This window comes from Scleropages formosus, chromosome 11, assembly GCF_900964775.1.
Source record: "Scleropages formosus chromosome 11, fSclFor1.1, whole genome shotgun sequence".
Taxonomy (NCBI): Eukaryota; Metazoa; Chordata; class Actinopteri; order Osteoglossiformes; family Osteoglossidae; genus Scleropages; species Scleropages formosus.
This window is the reverse complement of record NC_041816.1, coordinates 7095618-7117513: the sequence shown is the minus strand read 5'-3', so window position 1 is coordinate 7117513 and position 21896 is coordinate 7095618. Positions and strand designations below refer to the sequence as shown.

At 42.9% G+C, this 21896-nt stretch overlaps 1 protein-coding gene across 2 annotated transcripts; it reads right to left on the bottom strand.

The window, feature by feature from the left end:
* Nucleotides 1-1165: 1165 nt before the first annotated feature.
* Nucleotides 1166-20374, bottom strand: LOC108934698 (cytoplasmic dynein 1 light intermediate chain 2-like). Of its 2 annotated transcripts, none has more exons than XM_018752739.2 (13): nt 20023-20374; nt 18746-18819; nt 16837-16953; nt 16025-16255; nt 10458-10618; nt 8165-8258; nt 7915-8050; nt 7384-7495; nt 7209-7268; nt 5972-6013; nt 5540-5657; nt 4908-5048; nt 1166-4331 (listed from the first exon to the last, which is right to left on the bottom strand). In XM_018752739.2, the coding sequence occupies exons 1-13, from the start codon at nt 20112-20114 to the stop codon at nt 4225-4227; spliced, it is 1485 nt and encodes a 494-aa protein (XP_018608255.1). In that variant the 5' UTR covers nt 20115-20374; the 3' UTR covers nt 1166-4224. The 2 variants fall into 2 exon arrangements, with proteins under 2 accessions (XP_018608255.1, XP_018608256.1); XM_018752740.2 differs by having other exon boundaries at nt 1166-4326.
* Nucleotides 20375-21896: the final 1522 nt, after the last annotated feature.

The window sequence follows — 21896 nt, the reverse complement described above, 5'->3', positions numbered from 1 at the left end:
CCCTCAGGGGGCGGGGGGAGCGGGGTGGGCGGAGCTACACCTAAGAGCTCAGCCGTGGCCGCTTTTGTGGCCGCTGAAACGTCCTAAAACACTTACTAGGCACTGGTTACCAGCCAGGTCGGCGTTGGAGAAGCAGTGCTTCTGTCCCGTCCTTTCTATCCCACACAGGTGAGGGCTGATGAGGAATATAAAGGTACATGACTCACCCCACTCCCAACTCTAAAAGCAGGACTTTATTGATGAAAGGAGCTGCTGTAGAGAAAGTGAGGGTGAACTGCACCTGAGCCTGTTCAACAGGTTGGCAGCAAAAATGGGCAACATTTTTTAGCAGCTTTTATGTTTTCCATATTTAACTTGGGAAAAGGGGCACAGTTACAGATTTGCAGAGAGCTCCACCGCTGCAGGTTGTGCGTGTGTGGTCACCAAACAGCTTTGTACCTGTTACTGTTTAAAAACAATGACCTGAATATAGAATAGATGTCAGACATGCTCCTTCCCCATGAGACTGTGTGCAGCTCGGTGAAGCAGGTGATCATGGGTAATGGGTCTCCTGGGGGGGGGTCTCAGCTATAAGGACAAAGAAAAGCTGAGATCTACTGCTCCTGGACCCCCAAGGCTAGATTTTACTCCATGTGAGCGCCTAATAAGGTTACACTGGATACAGTAAATGACTGAATTCACAGGCTACTGCTCATCACCTCTTTTCATAGAAGTTTATGAAAGGCTTTAGGGTTTGAATTTAAAAATGTGAGGAAAACAAAAGCTCTTTAGACTAAATTTATGTACATTATTAAAAAAAATTAATCACACCCATTACAGGGTCCTGGTGGTCTGGAACCTATCAAGGAAGAAAAGGCCATGTGGCATGTACACCATTGACAGGATGCCCATCTGTCAGAGCACTCACACATGCAAACACATACAGAATACAACTTAGATGCACCAGTTCACTTGAAATGTCTCTGTGGTCTATGGGAAGAAACCTGAGCGCCCAGAGGAGACAAAACACAAACTCCATACAGAGTGAGTAGGATCTGAACTAATTTCTGACTACACAGCCTGCTGTACTGCCACCCACGGTCAGACAGAATGGGATCTTCATCACCACCCCAAACACAGGAAGACTTCACACACACATTTCTAAGCCAAGGAGACAGAGCACTGGGGTCTGGACTCATTTTTATTGAAGCCAAGACTGATAAGACAGGTTTCCTTATCACTGACCAGCACTAAGAGCATCATGTCACAGCTGCAGTATTGCATAGGAGCACAGCGTCACCGTCGGAGCCCACAGGTATGTCGAGGACGAGTCCGTGACCCCAGAGCACAAAATAAAAACCATTAAATCCCGCATAAGTATTTTTCTCCTGTGTCTATAAGACTAAATGCATCTCTTTAAGCTTAAATGGCAGAGTGCAGCCAATGGCAATAAGGTAAACATTTTATCAGAACGGCATCATATCAGAACTAAAAAGTGCAAATTGGTCTGAGCAGCACCACAAGTCTTTTTACCTCTTGCCAGTTAAACTTCTACGCTGGTCAGATCCATCTAGGTCCTGCACTTTGCACCGTGACATCGGGCTGCAGTTAAAAGAGATGCTTACAACGGTGCCCTTGAACATATCACATGGTTGCCATGTTGGATCTAAAGACGTCCCATTATTAGAAGAGAGGTTTTGAGGCACAGCGTCTTTTTACAGCAGGCAAAGCGGTGCAGAGTTGTGCAGTTCACTCAGTGGTAGTCAGGCAGTGGCATGAAGTGGTGACAAAAAAAGAAAACACAACAAAAGAAGCTGAAAAGCTAGAAGAATATAAACAGTTTCAAATAACCCTAAGAGTATAGTGGGATAGGAGAAGATACAATTATATCTATTACCTGTACAGTAGTTAAAGTTGTGTAAAACAATGCTTTATAGGAATGCAAATTCAAAATAAACATTATCCTTCAAAATCTGAGCATGCTCCTAGCTCTTCGATTTTTTTTTTCCCCCCTGTGGCAATAAATAGATCAGAATAAATCAAACGCTGTCAGATGAGACATTTTGCGCAAGTTATACTGAGTGTCAGAGGTAAGTGCAACTTCTCTACACTTGCAGATCCAGACATTTCTTTTTGTACAGCAAATATTTTTATGGGACAAACTTAGGATCCTGCAGTTTTCCCTTAAAGAGCAGACTGACATGTAATGGAGTCATTCTGGGACTAGAGCTCAGTGCTCTAATTGCTGTTCAGCCTGCATGATGGCTGCCGTTGATTCAGGCAGATGACGAATTCTCTGCCCAAATGGTAGAGGGGTCAGTGGACAGAAAACGGTTCTGCCTCTTTGGTTCCACATCCCAGTTCGCTGCATTTTCCTTCTCCGCATCTTTCTTTTTTAAGAAGCACTTGGCAGCTTTTTCAAAACCCTGCAACATTTCGGGAAACCAGGCAAATCCGGCAGCAGCCGAATCTCCAACTGAGCTCCCAAGAACAGAAGACACTCACTACAAGTCTGCAAGTATCAGTGAACAAATCTGTACATCCAAAAAAAAAAAAAAAAAAAATTCAGCAGGTCCTCATATTTTACATAAAGTGTACAAATAACAGTGGCATCTGAGGATATTAAGACACAAATACTGTCCAGCTACAGACTCCAAAGTCAGTCGAGGCTGCCAGCTTTCAGACTAAATGGGTGAGTAAAGGGAAGGAAGAGCCATCTAAAGCACAGTGCAGTAAACAGATCTCATCCTTATCCATCAAACCTTGTTGTCAGAATAAACATTTTAGTTACGGAAAGGCCAGATTGCTTAAGTGCCTTATATACAAGGGAATGTTTAATACTAAACACCACAGAGGATCACTGTTACTGTAACAGGAACACAACTGTCTAACAAATATACTATTACATTTTGTAAATTCACTTCCTTCAAGTATTCACCGCTCCTTTAGGATATTACCACAGACAAAAGCTGTGTCCTTTACCAGGACATGGATGATCGGAGAAATAAGTCTGATATATGAACGCATATTAAAAAGCTTTTTTTTCCCCCTCACTACTTAGGAAAAAGGCCAACTGCCCACTGCTCAGTCAAGCAACTGAATCTAGGCCACAGAAATGAGTGGAATTGCATTAGAACCATATGAAAAATATGCTAAATCTGCATTATTTTAGTTTTAAAAAACAATATTAAATAAAAATATATTAAATGTGAAACCAAGACAATGTGTAGAACTGAAATGCAGTGCATTCAATGCGGTACTTCTCTGAATTCTGACAGTACACTGAGACAGGCACTTGGAGTTATAGCAGTAAAACAAGATATTCCCTCTCCCACCAGCCCCTCCTAACCCCTCTGCAAAAAAGCAGCCTACTGCTACTAACAAACTTCAGTTTTAAACTTTTCTACCTCAAATTTCACTTCTTCTTCCAAAAATTACCGAAACAACTACATTCTATACAAGAAAGCAAGCACTTGCATTGTAATATTTTGGTGTTATTTACAAATATGCTTTAAATTGTTCAAATCTGCTACTTATTTGTCAGTTTTAGGCACACCGTATACTTACAAGCCATTTAACCAAAGTTCATCACATTAGTGTTATGACATAAATGGAGTTTAACATGAATTATACAGCAGCAAAAATCCAAGAACAGTTTAGTGAAGAAAAATAAACAGTTGTATATAAAGAGTTTAGGTGCTTTGAACTGCATTTACTTCATACTTCTATATTTGTGCCATATTTCAGGGTTTGAATGCAATCTGTCTGCATTTGTTCTCCCTCCTTTAGATCTGAAGGGAAGAAAGAAAGGGGGGGGGAAAAAAAAAAAAAAAAAAAAAAGCAGCTACCACTTTACCGTTACGAACGACAAAGAGGGAGGGTGGAAATATTCCCAAGCTAAACCGGACCTCAGAAGCCAGGGGGGTTTGGCCCCTTCCCAGGAAGTGAGTCTCTTACATAATCTGGCATGCTTTTTGCTTAAGAAAAGGGGGGAAAAAAGAAAAAAAAAAAAAGAATCAAGCCATGTCTTCATTTTCCTCCTCTAACTTCCTGCTCAACATTGCCCTTCCAGTCAAAGGAAAAAGTGGAGCTGACAGTTTGCCTCAGACAGACACCGACATCTGTGTGAGCGGCAGACATACGTTTGGGTTGGTTACATTTGGGTTTTCACTCATCCTTTCCTCTCGCGTGATTTTTGTTTGTCGGTGCGTCCAGTGGCTGATCTCGGAGGTGTGCACCGTGTGTTCATGGCTCATTCTCTGTTGGTGATGAGTTGCCCGTTGCCATGAAGTCCGGTTTTTGGGTCATTCTATCAAACTTCGCCTCAGTGTCAGTCAAACCCCGCTTCTGCCCTTGAAAAACAGACAAAAATAACAGTTTCATGTAGCTTTTTATAGGAAAGAAGAAAGACTCACTGTGGTCTGCTCACCTTATTTACATAGGTACATGTTCATATGGCTTTTTTTTGTTTTAAACAGTCCACTAGAACAAACTTCCAAGAACAGCAACAGAATATTTGACATCTGGACATCGGAGGCTGCAACGTTTTGCAGTGATCCTGACAATTAGCCAGACCAGCACGCGACAGGAATGTGAACGTCTCCATGGCTTGCTGGACATGCAGGAAAACGGGAACAGAGCCCTTTGCTCTGTGGAGACACTGCTGCTTCTGTGGGGAGTTAAATATTCCACCAGCTGGTCTGGTACAGATAATTTTCCATGAATTCCTCCACCCCTCGAGCGTCAAGAGCTGGACCCCTTCCCTGGCTTCTTGGGCAGACTAAGAGTACTCCCAAACTGGCTCACTCACACTCACTCTCCCCCTATCGCACACCTAGAGGCACTGTGGGTAAAACCTCCTGACAGTTGCCAACTCCAAGGACAACAGGAAGCGGTGAGCAGAGCATGCGGCCCAGGGGAGCTCGTACCTGCTTTCTTAGCTGGTCCCGCTATGGTTCCTCCACCTCCTCCTCCTCCTACTGCGGCACCAGGGCTCCCTGGGGAGCCTGTCTTCTTGCTCAGCAGGCTGTTGAAGAAGTTGGCCAGGACTCCCTCGTTTGCTGCTGCCCCTGAGAGTAAAAATAAGGTGTAGAGATGTTAGGAAGGGCTGCCCCTAAAGAGCAGTTTCGTTATGGTAGTGTTTCCAGGGCACAACAATGGAGAGGGATTCACCGGGGTGGGGGAGAGTGACACAGGCTAACACAGGCCAGGGTATTAATGCTGCCGGTCTATTGGGTCCGAAAAAGGACACCAACTCACTCCTTTTCACACTAAAGCAGCAGCACAGGCGCCGATAGCTCAGGGGATTATGTCAATAACTTCCTCAAGATGGCAGCGTCTGCACAATGCTTTACTGCACTCAAAGTCATATACAGGCTGAGCCCACGGCACATTTCTCTGTTTCAAGACATTTGGCGCCATCAGGGTAAAATGTTACAGATTAGGTAGAAAATTACAAGAGATCCTCCCTAATGTACTGGTCTTAGCTGCTGTTCCCATGCATGAAATTGACCAGTAAATTAACATGGTTTCTGTTTCCCCAAGCGATCAGCAGCTTCACCTTTCATGTTGGGGTCCGGTTTCTTGACCGCAGTCATGGGGGAGACGCTAGCCACGTTGGCCTGTCCAGGACGGGCAGCGGGTCGCGGAGAGCCGGTTCCAGTCCGTGCTGGAGACTCCTACCAAGAGGAACCCAAGGCATTCTCAGAACCTTTGCATGCTGGCAAGACATGCTCCTCAAGAATGCAGATGGAAAATTTATCAGCAGTAGGTTCCTAAGGATAATAAAAACTTCCAACAACAATTACAGCTGATCCCATGAGACTGATCCACAACAGAACCAAATGAAAAGAGCTCATCATCAAACACCAAAGCTCTGAACACTGTTTTTAGTTCATACATCTTTGAAGATTTGTGTCCACCAGCTCCAGCAATTCCACACTGATTTCATGTCTCCCAAGGGTGCGGTATGATATGTTGACCTTACACTTACCGTAGCTCTCGTTGGAGTAGCCGGCTGCTTCGCCAATAACGACTGATGTGAAAATAAGAGGAGAGAGAAGTCAGCAGACTGAAAAAGTACATTTACACTGGACCCTGTGTCTCTGTAAATCATCCTGGGGAAAAGTGCAGGTTAGGGACACACACAGACAGAGCCTGCTGTCAGAAACACAAAGTCATTGTTTTTTTCATGTCCTTATGGAGAAACTTGACTGGCTGTAAATGTTTTTTACAAAAGCAGATGACAACTGCAAAGTTTCCACGAGGGGGGGAGTTTCATGCAACGCAGGAAAACATGCAACGCCTAGGATAAACTCTTTGATAAGAGCTGCTGCATCAGAAGGACTGGTCCTCTTGCAGCTGTCCTGGGACAACCGATTAGGGAGCAGTTCAGAGCCTCAGACCGCACTGTGCCATAGCCAGGATGAAGAGATCTTTCCCTTCAGTGAGCAGAAAAAAACTCAGCCATCACTCAAAGGATGCAGAAGAGCATAGGCTCAGACACCCAGGAAGAGTTGCTGAACTGTTTTCAAACCTACTAAAGTGCTATATAACTGCAAACTACACTGTTGTCTGTGATGTCTGGCAAACCAGGACTTTGTGAGATCAGAATACTTTTGACAAGGCTATTTATTGTAAATGATCTGTATCATAACTTCCCACTAAGTACATAAACTCTCGTAATCAATCTACAAATTGCAAGGCAACACATTTAGATTTATCCAATTAGCTGGTGCTTTTCTCCAAAGTGATAGTCATTTACTCATTTATATAGCTTGGGAATTTTTAATGTATCATTTACATTTATTTATTTAGCAGACACTTTTCTCCAAGGTGACTTCCAGTGAACTCTATGTAGTGTTATCAGCCCACAAACCTTAGTCACCAAGGTGACTTACACTGCTAGATACACTACTTACAAAGGGTCACTCATCCATACATCAATGGAACACACACTCTCTGTCATCACACACAACAGGGGAACCTGAACAGCATGTGTGTGACTGCAGGAGGAAACCCACACAGACACGAGGAGAACACACAAACTCCACACAGACTAAGCGGAGACCAAACCCATGTCCTCTCGCATCACCCAGGTGCTGTGAGAGAGCAGCGCTACTTGCTGTTCCACCGTGCCGCCCCATTATAATTTCAGAGAAAGTACCTGGACCAAGGCTACTATAGCAGGAGGTGAGATTCATGTGAACAACCTCCTATGCTCTACTCACCTGCTGCTTCATGAGGAACACCTGTTCATCCTCCGCAATCACCTCCTTATCAGCAACCAGCTGTGTGTGTACAAAGGGAGAAAGACAATGTGAGGACGTGCGTTCGTGTGAAAGAGCGAGAGAAAGCAGATGAGCAGCACCACAGCTCAATGTTCGCACCCATTTGCTTCTCTACCTTTCTCACTGGAGGTTTCACGATGAAGTCCTCAAACAGGTCCTCGACTTTGACGGTTGTGAAATTCTCATGCAAAATGGCAATCTTCTTGTCGTTGTCCCAACCTGCTGGACTGTAGTGAACAGGAGACATTTTCCCCCACGTATCTCATTATTGATTCATTTACCCAAAACTTTTGTCTAAAGCAACTTCCTTCAGCATACAGGCCTCATACTGGTACTTAAAGCGATCTACCCATTTAGTGTCAATAATATACTCACATTAAGTCCCCTCTGACATTTACTGTTTACAATAAAAGTATATTACATAAATGTAATCATTAATATAATCATTATATTTATGCAATACATAATCAGTAGGTACCATAGTTAGAGCTGTCAAGTGAGAGGGGAAAGCTCTTAACTATGGTACACCTGCTGACTCCTATTTACTATTTAAGTGTGAGATTCGATAATGTAAAAAGGAAACAAACTGAACGATTAGACTTCTGAATATTAAATATTATTCAATGTGTTTGAAGGAAACACTCACATGAACACAGAATCCTTCTCAACCACTAAGGCTGGTGTGTTCAACTCAAACTCATACAGCTTGTGCACTATATACTTGTACAGGAGGTCCAGGTTCTTCTCCTCTTTGGCTGATGTATAAATCAACCCAGCACCATCTGCGCAGTGGGAGGCAGTGTTAAGGGAAATTCAGAAGCAGCACTTTGACCCTTGGTGGAAATCAGAGCGCACTGAGGTTTGAAAGAGTTTAGAGTGCAAGAGCAGAAGGATACACTGTAGACAGAAGCGTCTGATGTGGGACTGGATGAAGTCAAAGTGCTCCTCTCTGTAATCATGCTCCTTCTCCAGAATGCTTATGGCATCGCACTGGGGGAGAAAGAGGGAAACAACTGTTACCACTACATCGCAAAAAGAAAATTTATAAATTAAGACATCAAACTGCTCCTTCATGGGGGGAGGGGCAGGTGTGCCTAGCGAGACGAGACCAAAAAAAAAAATAAATAAATAATCGGCCAGTGACAACCACAGTGAGCAGGGGCCTCCTTACAGAGCAGCCCCATCCTCCGACTCAACACAAATGAATCTGTGATGCTTCCAGAATTAGCAGTAGGAACAACAAGAATAGCAGCAGCACACATTCTCCATCTAATGAGCATGAATAAGGAATGAAATCTATATACAGCAGCAACAAAGAGAAGCTGCGATCTCTAGAGCAGACACATTGTGAATCTGCTGCTTCCTTGCAAGTGCACAAGAGCCTCAGCACAGTACACAAAGTACACTTTTCTCACATCCATACTTAATTTGAGAGTATATAATTTATGAATTGACAAATTAACAATTAACCTCTTTCATACAAATTCAATCCATTTATCCAGATTACCTTAACTCTTAGGGTAGATACCATGAAAAAACAATTATAAAAAAATCTGTACAACAAATACACAGGAAATATGGAACAAATTCTAACAAACACCAGAACTAGATATGTGTTATAAATCACCAGACTGAAAAGAAAGTGTATCAGACCTGCTGGTAAATGAGCATGGGTTTTTCTGTGTTCCACTAAACACTCACTCAGTTTGTTAATCCGAAAGGTTCTGTGTGAAAAGGCCATTGAAGGCATCCCCATCAGAGGGGCATGTGATCATAGTGCGAAAGGCCACGTGACGTAAGTTTTATGTTCCCCAGGACTCTGCGGAGACACAATAATGAGCCGTTTTCACTGGCAGCCTGTGCTGCCGCTGAGGTGTGTGACTGAGGCCACCAGGAGGCAGGACTCTCACAAACCTGGGCTACAATGATTATCTAGTCTCACTTTAACCACAGCCTCTTAAGAGCTTGCTGCCTATACATATTAGGGTTGCACAGACTAGTCGACTTGTTGATTTGTCGACTTTACTGCTCTGTGATAACGCTTTAAGCTTGACGTTGACTAGTCGTTGATCAAGTGACTGACACTAACAACATGGACGCCTTCGAGAAGACAACAGGCGAGGAACCTGGTGGGTCATTGCAGTAAACCAGCAGCGGTTCATCAAGTGTGTGGAAATACGTCACTAAAGATGAAGCCTGTGCTACTGTCACTTGCAAAAGATGCAAGTCCGTCCTAAAGTACAACAAGAGTACAAGTGCAATGCACACTCATCTGAAAAGGCATCCGTCTTTGTATGTTGTGTTCATTTGTTTCTTGATTAGAAACTGAAAAACAAAATGCAAATTGTGATGCCTTCATTCGTTTTTTGTTTTAAAAATGAAAAACAAATTATGAATATAAACTAGCAGAAAATAAAAAGCAGTTATTCTAATTTTGTCTCTGAGCGCACACACACAAAGGAGAGAGGAGAAAAAAAAAAAACATTTTCTCTTTTAGTTTCATCATACAGAGTGTAGAAATCAAAATCTCACAATACATAATATGACGAATGCCCTAAAACGCACAATATTTCTAATCTAGTGGCATGGTGGCACAGCAAGTAACACTATGGTCTCACAGCACCTGAGTGGTGTGAGAGGACGCGAGTTTGATCCCCACTCAGTTTGCGTGGACTTTGCACGTTGTTTCCTCCCACAGTCCAACACATGCTGTTCAGGCTCACCCACAGTGTGAGTGACAGAGAGAGTGTGCTCCACTGATGTATGGATGAGTGAGACAGAGAGAAAGTCTGCTTCACTGTCAGGTGGCTGATTGTAAGTAGTGTATCTAGCAGTGCAAGTCAACTGGTGAGTAAGGTGTGTGGGCCGATTACACTACATAGAGTTCACTGGAAGTCACTTTGGATAAAAGCATATGCTAAATAAACAAACATCTAACACACTTTAGGGTAAGTACTTTGCTCAAGGGTACTACAGCAGAAAGCAGGACTCAGATCTGAGTTTGGTGATTACAAAGTGACTGTTCTACCACCACACCTACTGTTCTAGGTTCAGGCTAAGTACAATTCTCAAAACAGCAACAAATGCTTTTCTTGGATATGAACTCACAACCTTCAGATGGCAAGCTCAGCTCCTTCATCTGACAGTAGCCCTCGGGTAAGAGGGGGCTGACGCAGGGGTATCACTCACCTTTGTACACACCACCAGTACCGGAATGCCCAGGTTGTGTGTCAGCACGTTGTCTCCGAGCGGCAGCAGCGCCCCCTCATCCTCAGACCCACCCCCCCGTTTTTGAGGAGAGCCCTGAATGTCATCTTCAGGCTCTGTATACTCCTGGAAGTCTTTCACAACTGTGTCCAGGGGATGTGAAAAGGAGAGAAGCACAGGAAGACCAGCAGTGAGAACAATGGCTCAGGACATGAGTACCTATTATTAAGGGACAGCAGATGGTGTAGTGGTTAGACTGTAGCCTCTGAACCCACTTCCTGCTTTATTACCGGTATTCACGGTACTTACTCTGAATTGATACAGTAAATACTGTCCCATTGCAGAAATCACTACATGTGGCTTAACTCACTTTGGGGAAAAAAAATCATGAGAAAATAAATAAATATGAAATTATGATTTATTTAGCTGATGCTTTTCTCCAAAGTGAATTACAATGTTAAGCTACATATTTACAACGATTTCTCCATTTATACAGTTGGGTAACTATTACTCTATCAATTCAAGGTAAGTACCCTGATAAAGGGCACTACAGCAGGAGATGGGAGTCAAATCAAGGTCCTTCAAATCCAAGGGGACGGTTCTAAACACTAGCCCCTGCAGCAGCCAGGTACAACAGTAAGAGTGATAAGTAGCACACTTCCTTTCTGTAGTGCTGTCCCTGTTATCAATGCGTTAATTTATTGTTGCATATAGCACAACACTTATTGGATCAGAGCAGAACTTACTCACTGCTTGAGGAGGGGAAAAAAAGATTTATTGGCAAAACACATTCAGTCACATATCAGACAATCTTCTCCAGAGTGGCAGACCCAAGCAAATTTCATTTCCAGATTGTTAAATGGGACATACTGAAATGTGGAAAACTGCCAGATCTTCCAGTACCGAATGGAGTGTCTCAGAACTCAGTGTCATATAGGTGTCTTGCTCTCACAGTATGGCCCATGTACTGCCTCCAGAGTGAGGACGTGAAAGATGGTCTCAGAAGCAGGATGTCCATTCCAGACCAGACATCAGTAACAAATCTCACAGGAAACAACCCTATAAGGCACCCTTCTGCCCCATCACTGACTCCTCTCACCCTGACCAATTGAGCAGTTTCATTCTAGTAAACAGAAAAATCTCGAGAAACCGAAAGACATGATTAAAACGAAGTCTAAGGGGAGTTATTTCAAGAATTTCAACCCCTTTTACAAATTCTAAAGTTGCAGTATTTTATTGTATAGTTTACGCTGTATCACACCCTCTGTCTCCTGGATAGGTGCTGGACCTCTGCAACCCTGCACTGAACAAATAGTAACTGACAATGGATACATGGATAATACAGTAATGAAGACTACAAAGTGCAGCAGAAAGATGTGAAAGGATCAGTAGCATTAGTTTCCCTGTCCCATGCTGGAAAAGAGGTCCAAAAAGGACTCAAGAGATGAGAGAAGATGAGCTAGAACAACATGTCCGCAGAAACTTGTAATCCATCACTTTAAGCCCTCCCTGGCAGGGTTTTTATAATCAGGCTGAGTTGCTGATGACAGACAGTGGCACTTCTGATCCTCAGAGTACACAGTGAGTTTACAAAAGAGCTTAAACAGAAACAGGGTGCGGCCAAGAGAGCCACAGCGCAAAGGGAGACGGGTCAGCTAAACAAGGTGCGGAGGAGCCGGGACGGCAGAACTACCAGCAGTTTTTGGACGAGACCCTTTCCTGAGAGTGCCCACGCAAGACATTCTTCATTTTGATCTTAATTATGATCATTTTTTCCTTTGGATCTGCCATGATTAGTTCAAAGTTGGCATTCTGGATTAATGATGTCACATTTACTTTTATTCATCAAGCAGACACTTCTCACCAAAGCAGCATACAACTGCTTTTCAACAAAAGTGTATCAACAGCAGGTGAAGAGCTTTAGACCTAGATACAGGATTATCCAGACACAGTTTGTGTGTTTGACACCATCATGTTGCTGGTTCACATCCCTCAAGCGGCTGCCTGTAGAAGTGACATTCAAATAGCAAATACATAGATAATCATAACAGATGGTGCTGGACTCATTTATGTAGCTGTTAGGAGACAAGCAGCTCTGAAAGAAATGGGTGCGAGTCCCTTCTTCAATGCTAAGAGGAATTCTGCAGCTTTCTTTTGGGACATAAGGAGCTCACTCTACTTCAGAGCCAAAACAGAGTTGATGGGCTTTCAATTTTGGATCTCTCATGAGCAGGTTCATCCAATGGCCAGAAGGAGGAAACTATACATTTATTTCAGCATTTGCTGTGTCCTTCAGCATAGGAATAAAAAGACGTCATTGCAAAATACATACATGTATGTTTGTTCAACAAACTGAAAAGGACAAAAAAAAGCAAAGCCTGATGAGAAACTAAATGTCATCCCTCATCCTTTTCTACCAAGTTGCATAAAAGTACTCAAATCATATTTGCTTTGTGGCAGCAGGACCAGTGTCATCTCTATACTCCATTCTCCAGGCTTCCTTCTTCATTGGAAGCAGATGTGACAGTAACTTCAACAAAATAAGAAAAACACAGACAGTATGTCTGGAAATCCTGAAAGAGCTCACCACTTCTGTCAAGGACTTAGAAAAAGGCCAATTTGAGGAGGAACCCAAAAATATCAGTTAATCTCAGCAAGGGACATTTTTCAAACTAACGCCTTTAGGTTAGACCACTGTTGCGTCTGAGGTCTGAGCCCATACCATCTGCCCAATGTGGCCACCAGGCTCCCTGTGGCAAAGCCTGACCACAGTGTTTCCAGTGCCAGATGGGGGTGGGGGGGACAGCAAGGAGTCACGGGGAGCTCCTGGCTGACTTCATACAGAGGCGCTCCTACAGAGTGGGCAGAGATTTAACACATGGACAGTTTTACCAATGGTGAAAAGAGATCACCTGAATGATGTGCTCTCTGGTCACATTCAGCAGCTTGTGGGTCAGAGATGAGATCAGCTGTGATCCATACCTGTTAACTTTCACTTTTACACCTTCACCCACCCATCCATTATCATTAGTCATTTGTTTAGTGTAGGGTCACAGTAGTCCACAGCCTATCCCAAAACCATAGGATGCAATGCAGGGTACTCCCTGGATGGGACACCAGTCCGATACAGCACAATCACACACACACACACACTAAGGAAAGATGAACCTCAGTGCAACAAGTGGTAGGGAACAAACTAGGTTTGCTAGAGACTTTCATGTCTGCAGCTATGTCTCCTTCTCTTAATATAATGCATAAATTGTACTTTTGCTGAGATGTACATCGCTGTGGACAAAAGCGTCTGCTAAATGAATAAATGTAAATGTAAGGACAATTTAGAGTCACCAATTCACCTGACACGTTTCTGAACTGTGGGAGCAAACTGGATCACCTTGAAGAAACGCGTGTGAACACAGGGAGAACATGCAAACGCCACACAGACCGAAACACACCCATCACTATGCTGCCAGACTTCTATATAAACACACGATATTTAATTGAACTGAGGCACTCAAGTTCATTCACCATCATGTGATCCGTGAGAGAAGAATGAGGGACATAGCCATCACCTACTGTAGGACCTTTTTTAATGCTGGGTAAATATGGGTGGTAACCGAAATGCAAAGAACAAACCACACCAGGAAAGGAAACTAGCTTTCATTCTTCAATCCAGTATGCATGAGTACTGTTGGTCATGCCAAGCAGGCCTCTACTTTGGTCTAGTTTTAAGAAGTTTTCTGTTTAATTCTTCGGGGTGGGCTGGTATTTAAAGATAGATGTTTGACATGCACAACAAGCAATCATGCATAAAGTTTTCTTTGATCACAGAAAACCAAAGCACAGTGACGTCTGCATTTCAGACAGGCAAGAGGGGAGGAAGACGTCTTGTGGGCAGACAGGTAACAGCTCAGATTCTCTGATTTCGCCAGCTCTGCCTCCCTGTGGACACTCAATACACAGAGCAGCGACACAGTGACGTGATGGCACAATGCTTTGGTGGACAATGTGCCTTCAAGGAGCCCTCACTCCGCCGCTGCTCACTACTACCCCTCCTGAGGTCTCTCTGCCCCTTGTACCCCTCTTCTGAAAGCCATTACAGGTCCCTCTCTCATCTACTAGTGGATGGTGCTTCCAACACAAACAAAAACAATGAATAATGACCAGAGGAAAACATTTATTTAAAATAAAATAAAATTAAAAAAAAAAAAAAAAGCAGGCACACAAACACCGCTTGTCCTTAAAGCCACTCTGCATAAGCAGGAAACCCCTCATGTGTACCATATTATCATCATCATCATTATCCATCTGACATTTCCCCAAGAAAACTTCCAATATGAGCTATGCACACTACTTGCAGATTTTTACCCATGTATTTGGCTGGGTAATTTATCAATTCTAAGGCAGTTTTGTCAAGAGTATTATAGCAGGAGGTGGGATTCAAACCCAGGTTCTTTGAGTGCTGGGCAACAAGTCTAAGCAGCATGCCACCTGCTAGCCCACTGTACCATGAACAAATACCTGAGACAGATAACTTCCTCTCATGTCAAATGGTTGGCAACAACAAAAAATAATTAATAAAAACCTGGACATTTCATTCCTTTTGCAGCGATGCTGTGGCTTCTTTACGGACACTGATAATGGAAGGTCCTTCCATTTTATATATATTAGTCACTTGAAATGGGGGAGGGCAGGAGGAAAAAAAAGTTTCAAGACTAAGTTTTGCTAGGTGAAGAGAGGGGGGAACAAAAAAAAAAAAAAAAAAAAAAAAAAAAAAACACACAACCACTACTGCCTGTACAGAAACCCTTGATGGAAGATTTTCACCTCTGGCTAAGAGGAGTGTGCACAGTAAGGAAACAAATGGCCCTTTTATACCACATACCTCTACTACAGGTGCTTTCTATCTATATCAAACTGTAGTACAAAAAAGCACTTGCTGCACCAGGGTCCAGCTACACCCATTGAAGTTTTCGGCAGTTAACGCTCCACAAAACTGGTTCACTAACAGCTGCACAGTCAGAAGCGACGTAAGTAAACAGTTCAGCTACTGCACGCAAAAAAGTAGATCCTCTTCATCCAACAAATACTTATCCCATGGGCCATCCCTAAAGAATACATTCAAATAATATCCTACAAATTCCCCTTTCCTGGCAGACAGCTGAAAAATCCTAAGCACAGTAGAAAGTAGCTGAGCGTAGCCGAAATGTGCCATTCGACATGTGAACCAAAATCAAGGAATGTGTGAGCAAAAACATTAATACAGTACAATAAGAATACTGTGCAAAACAGTTACCTAATGGTTAACTGATCAGTTAACTGCTGACCACACAGCATATGGTACCAAAGGCTGTCCCACATGCTATCCAAGCGATATTGTGTTCATCTTGCTCTCAGGAACAAGTGGTCAGACAGAAGATTTACTGTACTATCTTAACGTGTCTTGAGATTCAGGATGAACTGATTGGTGTAATTTAGCCATCTTTCCTGAGTGATGTCAAGCCGTGATACAAGCTCAGGAGCGAATCTTCTGCTACGGCCTCGGAACTTACTCTTGTGCTCCATGTGTCTCATCTCCTCTGGCGGGATGCACAGCTTGTCAACGTGGTCACGAAGTACGCTAGCCCACTTGCGCAGAGATTCCATGATGCTCCATGGCCGCGACATGTCAGCCACCAGCACGGCCAAGGAGTCTCTGAGCGAAGAGGCTGACACAGCGAACTTCAGCAGGCCTTTGTGGTACAGGTCGCCGTCTAGAGTCCACACATTGCACCGTGTCAGATCTGTGAGGGAGGGGAGAGAGAGTTGAATACTCCAGTCAGACTGCAGCTTATAGCTCTAACACCAATCATATCTGTTTACTTGTTTCAATTGTGACAGAGGGGTTCACAGACAATCCATCCATCCATTAAACTCCTCCAATGTATGGTCACAGCAGTCCAAAGCCCATCTGGGAAGCACAGCATATGAAGAAGGATCCACCCCAGATACCAGTAAATCAGAGAGTAATCACATTCACACACTCACACCCCAACAGGAATTTAGAGCAATTAATTCAACAGAATCACATGTCATTGGAATCTGGTAAAGAGACCGGAAAAATCTTGGAAATTAAAATTTCCAGCACCCCTCAGGACTGAAGACATATAGCTTTCATACTTATTGCAACCCAAGAGAGTACAAGATTTCACTTTAGAAGGGCAAAGTAAAAATATCACCAGGAGGATGATGGGTAATAAAGCCAAAAAGTGAGACCTTTTTATTAATAGCCACCCCTGTCCAAACCCTCGGTCCAGGAGCTGTGACACCAGCACTACCTGCTGAGCCAATGTGCTTCAGGTAAAAGATGTGCATGAAAACTTACCATCCCTGTCTTCATCGTGGACACTGAGGTACAGATACTCGAGTCCTTTCCCCTTTTTAACGTGTTCTGTTCCTTGGAGTTTTGCCATAATGGTTGTCTTTCCTGAACCATGTTCCCCTAATGAGTTAATAAACACAAAAAGTAAAAATCCATATAAAACCCAGTGGCTATGAACTTTTCAACATTTATTAGCCAGGGAGGTGCAGAAAACAGAACCCCAAGATATTTAAATGCACAAATGGGAATTTTTGATCGTTTTTATACTGCACTCCTAGTACTGCCACAAACTTCTATAAGAGTGGAAGTGGGGAAAACATTTCACAGCAAGAAAAAATATATATGTATCTGTCACAGAACTAGTTCAGCCAAGTAACGAAAACACTGGCTAACTTCAATGCACAGCTAACATACCGCACAACACTTAACTAGCTCATTTCACACTCACATTAAATTACACTATCATATCCATCTTGAGTCCTGAAATACTAAAAAATAGTCACCCAGATATTGTAAACACATAGTAATTAGCTGTGCTACATAAGAAAACTGACAAATGCATGTTAGCTGTGCGTAAAATGCACAGTTAATAAAGTGACACTAAGCAGAGAAACGGCTCCTATGTTTAGTTTACAACAGGAAACATCACAGCTAATACGAATTAGGCAGACAACTCACTACATGCACTGTTTTCATAATCTTACTTTGTTCAGGAACATATTAGGTAAATTTACTGAGTCTTCATTCCAGTAGCTGGTGAGGGAGGGAGAATGAGAATGCACTCGATGTGGGCCACAGTAAAGCGATGACAACAGAAAATACCAAATCTCCACAAACTCCTATTCAATGCAGATTGCTGACTGACTCCTCCCATAAACACGTAAAAAGTTTGTTATCGTGCTATTGCTCGTCAAAATTCAGCAACAGTCTAAGTGAAGGTGGAGCCACAGTGCAAACACCAACACAGAGGCCCCATGAACTATAACTGAAATAATCCCGTTTCAATATTATTGCATGGTAACAGGTTTGCTCCTATTTAAGCTGTTCAGTAGAAAGCCTAACATTTAAAACAGATGTGAATTAAGTAGGTTGGAATTTCCATGTCCTGAAGTAGATGCTTTTCTTCAACTGTAATTATGAATGATGCTGCTGTAATGTAATATATTAAGTATTAATAATTTCTCACTCCTTCCTTCAAGACAATGTACAATGTTAGGTTTGTACAGTAAATTACTTACACTGATTTACCCATTTATACAGCTAGGTTATAATATACTGTATCAAAACAGAATAAGGACCTTAATCAAGGGTACTACAATAGGAGCTGGGATTTGAACCAGGAACTTTCAGGTTGCCAGGCGATAATCCTAACCAGTACATTACCTACTGTATAACATAGTCAACTTTTCCAGATTTAAAAAAAACTAATTACAAGTTACATATCTTCCTGTCTGTAACTGTCAACAACACAAAAACTTAAAGGCATGCACTAAAAAAAGCGTTGTATAACATTTTATACACACACACACACACACACACACACACACACACACATTTTCAGAACCGCTTGTCCCTTACGGGGTCACGGGGAACCAGAGCCTACCCGGCAACACAGGGCGTAAGGCCAGAGGGGGAAGGGGACACACCCAGGACGGGACGCCAGTCCGCCGCAAGGCACCCCAAGCGGGACTTGAACCCCAGACCCACTGGAGAGCAGGACTGCGGTCCAACCCACTGCGCCACCGCACCCCCCTAACATTTTATATAAGTGATATTTATTTCAGAGTCCATTTCCTACAGTGAACAGAAATACTTTAATATCTTTAGAACGCACATGGGGACATTTATATAAAGCACATAGAGGCGAAACACCTCTCTAGTCTGGCATGATGCCATGCGAGTTCACACTCACCAAAAACCAGGATGTTCTTCCCCGAGGGCAGTTTGGACCTGGACCTGGTGGACACCTCACTGAGGATGGAAGACCTGTGGGACAGTGGTCACAGACCAAGTTCAGACCAACATCATGTCTCCTGTCAGAGCACACACACACACACACTTTCCATTTTGTTCATTTCTTACTACAATGTTTTCTAACATTCATGCTTAATAGCTTGATGGTGATTGACAGTATTTTAAAAAACACCCAAAAAAGAACAGTAGCGAGAGACCACCTTAATGCAACTCACTTCCAGGGTTCACACCTTGTGTGTTATTCCAGGGGTCGGTGATCAATAACAAGATGACAAACTATGCACATGTTTATGGGATAAACAGAGTTTGTGAGGAAAATTATTATTTTCAGTCATTTGAAACTGGTTTTAACAACACAAAAACTTAACCCAAATAACTCAAATTTAAGCACATTAAGTCTTACAAAGCATTTTTATTTATTATGGCAATGTCCAAGATTTTTTCTAGCTAAACCATTATGGAAAATCTTTATCATTAAGCTGTTATTTAAGTCATTAATAAAGTTAGCTAAAAATAGGTAGAAGCTGGTAAACATGTTTATGGGATGATTCAATCAGCCATCAAGACTGAACAGGAGACAGAAAATGTAATTTTAATTTTCAGCATCTTCAAATTAGTTTTAATTTCAACTTTGTTTGATTTTTTTTATTAAGCATCTTCCCAATTTATTGAAGCTATGTATTTTTAGATAACCAAACCAGATAATAAATGGAGGGTTGTCGGTAGCATTATTCATCTTTTCTTTTTTGTTTTAGTGGTAAACGTAACATTGGAGCTATGAAGAAATCGAGTTATAAACAGATTTCCTTACATGCTAATGCAACCATAAATATACACATTCAACACACCCACACACCAATACAGCTCTTACCAGTACCGTAATGACAATAATAAATGGTAACTGACGACACAGCACTGACTGACTGACTAACTGCCGAGGATAGATCAATCAGCACCATAGTGACAGGACTATATAAGAACTATACTGAGGATGACAGTATCACAGCAACATATCTGAAGGCGGTGACAATACTACAGTAAATAGTAAAAGCACAGGCAGACAGAGGGCGGTAACTGACTCTGCAGAGTAACGGGACTCGAGTCTTGTGACGCTCCCACCGCCGGCAGCAGGAAACGAGAGGAACCCAAAGATGACGAGGCAGAAATTACTGTCTATCTTCCTCCGCGCCGTTCGGTTGAGCGGTCGGGACTCACCACAGGTCCTGTCCTTCTTCGTCCTCGGTGGTGTCCAGGGTGTCTCCGGCACCGGCGGCACTCGACAGCTTCTTTTCCAGCACAGGAGCCATTTTGTTTCTGCGGCCGCGAGACGGGGGTTCCGATGGATGCCTTTTGGACCCCGGGGAGTTCGCGCCGAAAGCCCCAGCCGTTTCTCCTTGTTAAATACCCACAGGGCGTGTAGTTAATCTAAATGACGCAGCTCGTCTTACTGCTTTCACTGCTTCCCGAACGAATCTTTTGTTATTTTCTTTGGATTCAGGCGATATAGTAGACACCTCAATCCGCCTCTCCGAGCATGAGATCATCCCGAGAAGCCAACGCAGCCGCCCGGGATGTGGCCGGATACTGTGCAACTGCCTCACGCAGCCACATGGCCCTCTTGCGTATCCAAGAGCACTGAGGACACCTGGCGTTCAGGTGCGTCATTGCAGCCTGACGTCATCGTTCTTGTTCTGGTCATTGTTCGTGGAGTTTTGACTGCACAGAGTGGCCAACTGGGGCTATTCAGTGATTTGCCCTAAATATCCAGAAAGCAAACATGTTTTATGTAATTAAGAATTACATTAAAATCAGTTTTTATCAGTTCCTTTATGAGCTAGTAGCTGAAGCCAGACAGTGTGCGAAATATCCTTCACTTACCGTTTATACAGGAAAATGTGTCCATTTCAAATGCCATTTGTATGAATGCAACAGAAGCGTTTTCCATTTTTTAAAACCTTTAACCGGGCACAGCCCAAGGCCCAAAACCTTTTGTTGCATTGATACTGGTCTGGTAAACTCCATCTGGTTTGGAGAGAGGCTTTTGTGTCTTTGGGTCTTGAAGGAAAATATAAAGCCACCTCCACCAAGATGAGGGCAAAACCTTCACCTGTTTTCCTTCAAGAACCAAAACATCATGTAATAATTCAAATCTGAAATGGGCATTTACAATAGAACTATCATCATCAATGTCTTCCACCTCCTGGAGCACAGGCCGCCAACAAGGGCTCTCCAGGCATCTCTGTCTTACACTTACATTTATTAATTTAGCTGATGCTTTTCTCTAAAGCAACTCATAATGTTAACATTACAATTATTTACCCCTTTATAGAGCTGGGTAATTTTACTTGAACAATTTAGGGTAAGTACCTTGTTCAAGGGTACTACAGCCAGAGGTGCAGCTCAAACCTGTAACCTCTGGGTCCAAAAGTAGTAGCTCTAACCACTACACTACCAGCTGTCCCACTTATGTTGCTATCTGGCTCCAAGTGTATCCCAGCATCCTGATGTCAGCTTCAAGATCCCTACAGCAGGTGTTGTGTGGTCGTCCCCTTTTTCTCTTTCCCTGGGGGTTCCAGGTCAGTGCCTGTCTTGTGATGCTGGTTTTCGGTTTACGCAGTGTGTGGCCAATCCACCTCCATCTTCTTTTCAGTATTTCCTCCTGAATTCCAGTTTGGTTTGTTCTTTCCCAAAGTTCTGTGTTGCTAATGGTTTCTGGCCATCAGATCTGGAATATTCTTCTAAGACAGGTATTCGTAAAGGTTTGTACTTTTTTCATGGTGGCCATTGTTGTTCTTCAGGTTTCTGTTTCATACAAAAGAACAAACTTGACATTTGAGTTGAAAATCCTGACCTTCATGTGGAGTGCTAATTGTTTTTATTTTCTAGATGTTCTTCAGCTGCAGGAAAGGTGTTCTTGCTTTGCAAATTCTAGATTTGATATCTGTGTCTGTCCTGCCCTCCTTGTTGATGGCACTGCCAAGGTAGGTGATGGAGTCTACCTCTTCCAGGACTGTCCCTTCTAGATTGATTTTATCCATAATTGTGTGGCTGATCTTCAGAACCTTTGTCTTGGCATTGTTAATTTGTAG

Bases quoted from the DNA above. Each gene is read 5' to 3' on its own strand.
- LOC108934698 (XM_018752739.2), bottom strand. From the start codon at position 20,114: ATGGCTCCTGTGCTGGAAAAGAAGCTGTCGAGTGCCGCCGGTGCCGGA. The intron at 16,954-18,745 runs GTGAGTGTGAAC...TTAACTCATTAG, and splicing joins GAAGAACATCCTGGTTTTTG to GGGAACATGGTTCAGGAAAG. The intron at 5,658-5,971 runs GTAAGTGTAAGG...TCCTCTTGGTAG, and splicing joins CTACTCCAACGAGAGCTACG to GAGTCTCCAGCACGGACTGG.